The sequence below is a fragment of the Poecilia latipinna genome, unplaced genomic scaffold (assembly GCF_001443285.1).
Source record: "Poecilia latipinna isolate Pla-1442-1.1 unplaced genomic scaffold, P_latipinna-1.0 Scaffold5767, whole genome shotgun sequence".
NCBI lineage: Eukaryota > Metazoa > Chordata > Actinopteri > Cyprinodontiformes > Poeciliidae > Poecilia > Poecilia latipinna.
The window spans coordinates 1-8,603 of record NW_015118383.1 but is presented as its reverse complement, the minus strand read 5'-3'; the positions used below and the strand labels follow the sequence as shown (position 1 = coordinate 8,603).

General features: G+C 42.0%; 1 protein-coding gene across 1 annotated transcript; it reads left to right on the top strand.

Moving 5' to 3' along the window:
• Positions 1 to 3: 3 nt before the first annotated feature.
• LOC106943724 (nebulin-like) lies at positions 4 to 8,490 on the top strand (the record flags this gene model as incomplete). Its single annotated transcript, XM_015027032.1, has 29 exons — positions 4 to 36; positions 123 to 227; positions 326 to 430; positions 538 to 642; positions 739 to 846; positions 943 to 1,053; positions 1,374 to 1,571; positions 2,351 to 2,455; positions 2,550 to 2,654; positions 2,751 to 2,855; positions 2,956 to 3,063; positions 3,159 to 3,272; positions 3,417 to 3,614; positions 3,719 to 3,823; positions 3,923 to 4,027; positions 4,887 to 4,994; positions 5,076 to 5,183; positions 5,277 to 5,384; positions 5,473 to 5,577; positions 5,679 to 5,783; positions 5,874 to 5,972; positions 6,053 to 6,157; positions 6,476 to 6,580; positions 6,675 to 6,779; positions 6,889 to 6,993; positions 7,087 to 7,191; positions 7,280 to 7,384; positions 7,471 to 7,575; positions 8,227 to 8,490. Coding segments are annotated over 29 exons (3,240 nt in total), but the record flags the coding sequence as incomplete, so codon positions are not given.
• Positions 8,491 to 8,603: the final 113 nt, after the last annotated feature.

Here is an 8,603-nt window from a genome sequence, read left to right as displayed (position 1 = left end):
GTCCAGGCCAGGAAGATTTACGAACTTCAGAGCGACGTGAGCAAACAAGCGACGAACTTTTGTATGGATCCTTTAAAACGTCAAAGCTTTTATTCCCAACTCGCTGTGGTTTCCGTCTGCAGAACGTCTACAGGGCTGATCTGGAGTGGATCCGGGGCTGCGGCTGGGTGGCAGCCGACTCTGTTGATCACGTCAAAGTCAAGAAAGCCCAGGAAATACTCAACGATGTACGGTTCTGTCAGCACATCCGACGTCTGCTATTTGTTTGAGTTGTTGTTGTCATGTCGTGGTTCATCTTGGTGGTTTTTTTTTTTTTCATCTGCAGAGGCTTTACAAGCAGAACGCCAAAGAATGCTTTGGAAAATTCAGCCTGATCGTGGATCGTCCCGAGATCATTTTGGCAAAAATAAACGCCGCCAACCTCAGCGACGTATGTAATCGAGCGCTTCACATCATAAATTAAAGTTTTTTAAAAAAGAGGAAAAATCAATTAATTAATAAATGTTCATTACACTTTTTTTTTTCTTTTTCCAACAGCTTAAATACAAAGAGTCTTTCAATGCAGAAAAAGGTCATTACATCGGCTCTGAGGACACGCCTCAGTTGGCACATAGCAGGGAAATGGGCAAGACCATCAGTGAGGTAACGTGAATCTGCAGACTGAGTTGCTTCTTTCTCCACCTTTACTTTGGCTTCAAACTTTTATTTATGACATTTTAACTCTTTTTCTCATTTTAGAAACTTTACAAATCGCAATGGGACAGCTCTAAAGCTACAAGCTACAACCTGAACCATGAATACATCCCGTTACTGAGCGGCAAGAAGGGCAGGGAGATTGCCAGTGATGTAAGTTTTTACTCTTTTCTGCTAAAAATACATGTGATTGTATATTTTCCTCTGGCTACATGTAAATAAAATGAATACTGCCATTGTTTTTGTTAGGTGAAGTACAAGGATTCTCATGAAAAAGCCAAGGGCCACTACATGGCTGGGACCCTGGTCGACTTCCCCGAGGTGATGCGCTGCGGCCAGCAGGAGAAAAACAAGGGACTGGTAAGATGTCAGCTAAATTCAACTTTAACTATTTACAGAAACCTAAGAAGCTTGAGGATAAGTTCATAAACATTAAAAAACAAAGAGCTTGTCATTTTCTAGTGGAAGGAAAACATGACTCTTGTACAGATGTGTGTAGAAAAGAGCAAAGGCACAAAACAGGAATGTAAATCAATTCATATTTTGTCTTTTGTAAGTTGCTGATTAAGTACACTTTCTACTTTCGCAAAGAAAGATAAAGGTGTTTTCTTTCAGTTGCGTTTTTGGCTGAAGATGGAGCTTGACTCATCCTTCTTCTGTATTAATGTGCGTCTTTACAGAGGCTCTACCAGAAGAACTACCACCAAACCAAGACCAAAATACACCTCCCATCTGACATCATCGCTAACCAGGTGGCCAAGCGCTGCCAGGACATGTTGAGCGACGTCCTGTACCGCACCCACCTGCACCAGTGGACCTGCCACCCGGAGCAGGAGGACGCCATCCGGGCCCGGAAGACCAACGAGATTCTCAGCGACGTAGGTCATCCTGCTGCGTCCCGATCGGGTTGTTGTCCAAACGCGTCGCGTGATCTTTTTGAAATTACAAACGGAAAACATTCCTCTTGTTGCCGTTAGGGCTGTAGTGATACAGTAATCTAACGACACGATACGATACACGATATTCTGTCCACGATACGATACATATTGCGATATTCATCAGACAATACAATTCAATACACTTTTGCGATTTTCTGAAAGATTTTAGAGGGACAGCGTATTTTGGTGACACTTTGTGACTGTTATAGAGTTGGATTGAATTAATTTAACTGAAAACTGATTAAAAGCACCAACTACACAATACCTGGCTCTGGTTGGACATGGACACAGACTTAAAGTCGACAGCTGGACAAAAAGAATCAAAGAAGTGGTGAGAAAACATGTTTCTTTTAATTGAAACAGTACAAACTGTAGCTTACTTGCATTTGTAAAGTAAATAAAGTGCCCCAAATCCCCTGCTCTGAATAGTTTGATACCTTTTTAACCTTGACACTTATCATCTGAAGGAATCACTCTAAGCCTGATGACCTAATCACTCTCCCGGCGAAGCAAGCAGTGAGCGTGCAAGGTGACAGCTGGATGTTACGATACTTGCGGATGAATATTGATTTTTTTCTAGGAAAGAAAATATCGATATATATCGCGATATCGATATTATCCTACAGCCCTAGTTGCCGTCGTCTCTTCTAAGCATTGAGAAAGTAAAGTCTAATTTATGTCTCTGTTGAGAAACAACATGTACCAATGCAATTCAACAGGTGTTCTACAAGGACGACCTGAACTGGATGAAGGGCATCGGCTGCTACGTCTGGGACACGCCAGAGATCATTCGCGCTAAGAAGTCCTACGAGCTGCAGAGCGAAGTCAGTATTTTCATGTTAAATGGTTCGTTAAAGTTTCAGAGAGAGAGAGAAAAAATATGATCAACTCCAAAATATTTTCTTTGTTATATTCCAGCGTAAATACAGAGCTGACGCCAAGAAAGAGTTTAACAACTACTCCATTGTGACCGACACGCCTGAGTACGTGACCGCCGTCCTGGGTCACACCTGGGCCAGTGACGTAAGTCGGCGTGATTTTAAAAAATCGTCGTAAATTTGTGGTCTGGACAGAAAAAAAAAATTGCATGTATCTTTAATCTTAAACTATGTTTTCTAGCTGAACTACAGGGAGGCTTATCACAAAGAGAAGCACATGTACACCACAGTTCTGGACACGCACGATTATGCCAGATGCCACGACTTCAAATTGTTCTTCAGCAATGTGAGTAAAAATAATAATTAAAAAAATGTTTCACGTGTAAAAAAAAGTTTTTTAGATGCACTGGAACACTTTTGCAATGTTTTCAATTTCCTACCCGAAGAAAAACTACACAGCCGCCTGGGATAAGATCAAGGCAAAGAGCTACAAGATCCCAGTTGACTCCAACGCCTTGCAACACGCCAAACAACAGAAGGTCGTTCTCAGCCACGTAAGTTGAAGTTCAGCTCTTACAGAATCATAACCAAGAGGTGGTTTTGTTTAAAACTACTTTGTGGGACTATATGGATCTTCTTTCTTCTTTAGGTCAAGTACAAGGAGGATTATGAAAAGTTCAAGTCCCTCTACAGTCTGCCAAAGTCACTCGAAGACGATCCTGCTACTGCTCGTTGCGTCAAGGCCGGAAAGTTGGTTCTAGATGTAAGTTGTTTTTTTTTTTATTTTATTTTATTTTTAATCATCTGATCACCAAAAGTTAAACCATCTTTGTCAAGAATGACTCACGGTCGTGACAAGCTCCAAGTACTTCTAGTAACACAAACGTCTGCCTCTTGTCCCATTCAGCGTCTGTACAAGGAGAACTACGAGAAGACTAAGGCCAAGAACCACATCCCGCCGGACATGCTGGAGATCCTGTCCGCTCGCAACACCCAGTCCACCGTCAGCGGCATCCACTACCGCAAGTATCTGCACCAGTGGATATGCATGCCTGACATGCAGATGTACGTCCAGGCACGCAAAGTCAACGAGCAGCTCAGTGACGTGAGTAATTGTCAGACAGGTGTCAGGTTCACTGGCATCTCTGAGTAGAAAGAGGTGAAGAGGAGGTTAATATAAAGTGCTAAATAGAAGTCATCCACACCCAGATCTTCTACAAGGACGACCTGAACTGGCTGAAGGGTATCGGGTGTTACGCCTGGGACACTCCAGAGATCCTCCGTGTGAAGCATGCTGGTGTCCTGCAGAGTGAGGTAAATGGCTTTTAATGTATTCATATTTAATTTAATTTCACATCGTGGCTTATCGCTTGTCTTTTACGCTCATTTGTTTTTTTTTGTTTTTCATTCCAGACCAAGTACAGAGCCAAAGGCATTGAAGCGTTCAAGGAGTACAGCGTGGTGACGGACACTCCGGTGTATGAAACAGCCAAGCAGAACGCTCAGAACCTCAGTGATGTAATCATCTTCATCGTATTATTATTATGTCATGTTATGAAGTTATTGATTTTCTTGATTCACTTTCTAAATTAACATTTGTTGTCCAGGGTTTCCACTATGTGTAATTAATCATGGTGCACCGCCATGGCAAAATAAAAGCCGCCACACTTTTTATTTAATTTTTTAAATATATTTTAAAACAATATGAGATTTATGAATACATGCAGCTCTGGAGAAAATGAAGAACCCTCTGCACTGAACCTCCTGGTTATTCCACCAAATACTGATTTCTGAGTTAAAACATTAGTATTGTTGTTTCTAAATGAACATTAACTTGTTTTCTTTGCACCATTTGAGGTCTGAGAGCACTGCATCTTTTTCATGACTTTGACCATGTCTCATTTTCTGCACATAAATACTAAATATTTGCTTGATATTTAGGAGACATGTTGTCAATAGTTCATAGAGTAAAAGAACAATGTTCATTTTATTCAAACACATACCTATGAAAAGTAAACTCAGAGGAACCAATCATTTTAAGTGCTCTCTTAATTTTTTCCAGAGCTCTACATACAGCCCATATTTGCACACTAACAAGAATCAGAGTCTGAAATGCATTTAAATATGAAGTGTTACAATTTACGTTATTTTGAAAAGACAACACTGCTAACTCCTGCCTTATGTTAACATATCCAGCATTTGAGTGACAGTAACACAGTGAATTTATATAATTTGGCCATCATGCACAATGTTTCAGATACGTTTTGAAAAAATAAATATCCTACAGGAAACCTTCATCGTTCACCACGCCTGATTTAATCATAAACACAGTCAGCATCATCAGTCAAATCGTTTTTTTTCCCTTCCCTTCGTCCAGCTTCACTACCGTTACGATTACAACGCCAACGTCAAGGGTAAGCACACCTCCCCTGCTGTTACCATGGAAACGGAAAGAGCCCGCCTGGCCAATCACATCCAGAGTGACGTGAGTTAATATTCCACATATTTTTTTTTTTTATCATACATCGTGAAATAATCTCTCTGAAACTTGTTTGGCGTCTTCTAGAACTGGTACAAAGAGGCCAACAAGAGCTTCATGCCCACTGGCTACTCTCTGCCCAGCGACACGCCGCTCATCAAGCAGGCCAAGATGAACAGCATCGTCACCAGCAACGTGAGCGTTCAAACTTTCGACAGCGGTAGAGGAACGTGTCTTAAGGTGTTGCGATCTGACCTACGTTACACACGTCGTTTCTCATCTGTTCAGGTGAAATACAAGGAGGCCTTTGAGATGGTGAAGGCTAAAGCTTACACTCTTCATCCTGAAGGCGTCAACTTTGTCACCTCCAGAAAGGCTCACAAGATCATCAACGACGTAAGTGAAGAAACGAGCGAAGAGGCCCGTAACCCGTCGAGTGATAGCTTCACTCACCGAAACGATTCCCGTCTGTTCTCGTCCTCAGCGTCTGTATCGTGAGGCTTACCACAAGCAGAAGGACAAGATCCACACAACCTACGAAACTCCTGACTTCAAACAATTCAAGATGAACCAACAACACCTCAGCGACGTACGCCGCCGTCATCGACGTTGTTCACTTTTCTGGTTTGACCGAGTTGAGAGGACCTGCTTTGTTTTACGCGCCCGTTTTTGTTTTTGCTCCCCCACCAGCTGTGCTACAAGGAGAAATACTACAACAGCCGAGGCCAGCTGATCTCCATGCCTATCACGCCCCAACTCATGCACTGTCATCACGTCAATGAGATCACCAGCGAGGTATCGTCCAAGAAAAACAGACGTTATTGCCCCCCGCTTCTTCACAAAAATATGTTCTACAACCAAGTTTGTTGAACTTTGTCGTTTTAGCTGAAGTACAAAGAAGATCTGATGTGGCTGAGAGGTGTCGGCTGCTTCCTGTACAACACCCCGGAGATGGTCCACGTCCGGAACATCAACAAATTCAGGGTGCGTTGGAAGAAATGCTCCCATCGCCGTTCCAGTGTTTGTTTTCGGTTCTCTCATATCGCCTGTTTTTCCTTTTACAGACGAGCTACCCGGTGGACGCTAAGAAGAACCTGTCAAACTACACCGTGGTCCTGGATACGCCAGAGTACAACCGCGTGACTGAGCTGAAGACTCACTTCAGTGATGTGAGCTGTTTTTGGAAAAGTTTTTTTTTTTTTACATTATTATTTTAATTTTATGTAATTGACCAACACAAACTATTTGTTGCTCCAAAAATTTGACCTTTATGCAAGAAAATCATTAGGATCATAAAATTCATACATGTTTTGTTCAGCATGTTTTTTTATACTCTGTTAAGTCAGATTTGGATCTACTGATCTCTGACAGGTGTGCTAGCTTTATTTAATGTGCAATATCCTTTAAAGGTTTTCAAACGTTGCATGTTTTTCATGTACTTTTTGCAGCAGGTTTAATTTTTGTGTTTCTTTCTTGTGTCGTTTCAGCGCATATACAGAGCCCAGAGCAAGAAGGACATGATGAAGGTTTCCTCCATCGCAGACTCTTTGGACATAAAGAGAGTCAAGTGGGCCCAGCAGCTGACTAACAAGGCAAGCTGAGACACATCTCTGGTCTTTATTTATTATTTTCTCTACTGTAATATATTCTGATTGTTTATTTGATTTGTTTTTGTTGTTTCTACAGTACCAGTACACAAGTCTGGCATCAAAGGAGAGAACTCATTTCACTCCAGAAATGAACACTCCTAGTATTCAGCACGCAAGAAAAATGAAAGTTGTTTTCAGTGAGGTAAGCGCTCCAGCTTCCTCTAATGTACTTAATAAATAAGGTTACCTGAACCCATTGAGGTTTTCTAAAACGAACATCTAATATGTTACGTCTTCTGTTCTCCACTCAGAATAAATACAAAGAGCAATATGAAAAGATGAAGCACAGGTACACTGCTATCGCTGATACGCCTATCCTGATCCGGTCCAAGAAAGCCTACCTGCAGTCCAGCAATGTAAGTCTTTGTTAGAAAATGTTTTCTGATTCAGAGCTTAAATAGGCATTTTTTTAAAAATTACCTTTTTCGCACATTTTCTTCTCCCTTCAGTTGCGTTACAAGGAAACCTTCGAGCTTTCCAAGGGCCACTATCACACCGACAAGGACGCCCTGGACATCGTGTGCCACCGCAAATTCACTGACGACATCAGCGAGGTCAGCGGTCGAAACGAGCTGCTCTAAAATGACCGGTTTTCCATCTAGAGGTGGATGACTTGCGACTCGCTCCGTTTCTGCTCCACAGGTGAAATACAGAGAAAAGTACATCAGCTCTCTGGGCACGTGGAAGTCCATTCCCGACCGCCCCGAGTTCTTCTTCAGCAAGATAGCCAACGATAACATCAGCAACGTAAGTACGCAAAGCTGCACCCAACAGGAGGCCTGACATGCTGTGCGATATCTGAGTGAAACTCTTGGTTTTGTTTGTGCTTTTAGGTGAAGTACAAGGAGGACTTGGAGTGGGTGAAGGGTATCGGGTGCTACGTTTGGGACACTCCTGAGTTGGTGATGGCTGATAGGAACAAGGCTCTGTACAGTGAGGTGAGGGAAAAATACATTTCATGTACCGTATTTTTCAGACTACAAGCCGCTAATTTCTTTTCCTGCTTTGAACCCGGTGCGGCTTTTCTGTGGATTTTTCTTCAACCACCAGGGGGCGCTTTAGCAGGAAGTGAATCATTGAAAGTCAAAATTGGAAATCAAAGAAGAAAGCGCTAATTTTCATTTAGAACAAGCACATGCTAGCAGCAGGCACCACGGAGAAATGTTTTCAAACTCATACCCCCTCATCGTGGAAACAACACGAAGAAGTTCATATGATGCAGCTTTTAATTTGAAGGCTATCGATCTGGCAGTACAGGAGGGAAATAGAACCGCTGCACTAAGCTCGGCGCGAACGAATCCAGGGTTCGGTGTTGGAGACGCAGGGCTGCGTCCTTAATAAATCCAGTAGATCTTATTTATTGTGGAAAACCGAGAGCGGCGGAGATACCAGCGGTTTATAGCCCGGTGCGGCTTATATATATATACGTTTCCAATTAAAAGAAAAAAAAACTTTATAGATGCGGCTTATAGTAAGGTGCACTCTACAGTCCGGAAAATACGGTATTCATGTTTACAACAAGAATACATTCTGTTTGTTTTCAACCATCCTTTTATTTATTTTATTTTTATTTTTTTATTTTTTTACAGCGCCTGTACAAAGCCTCATATGAGAAGAACAGAGGAAACTTCAGATACACATGCGACACGCCGTACTTCGAGGCGACAAGGAACGCCTCGGTTCTGATCAACGACGTGAGTCCTTCCCTTCTATTGACTCAAATTATTTCATTATTATTTGCTTTGAAATGATCAACTATGTTTATTTGTCTCTTTGCTTCTCTCTTGGACTCTACATGGAGGTAAAATAATGTAAATGTTTTTATTTTATTAGATTTGTTTTGCTTAAATCACCGATTCTCAACATTGGGGGAGCTAACAGCTTTTTGTGGTGGTGAGGGGGGCGGCGCCAGGCTTTACTGTGAAATCATTTTGTTGAACAGGCAGCCCAGGTGTCCACTTTTACA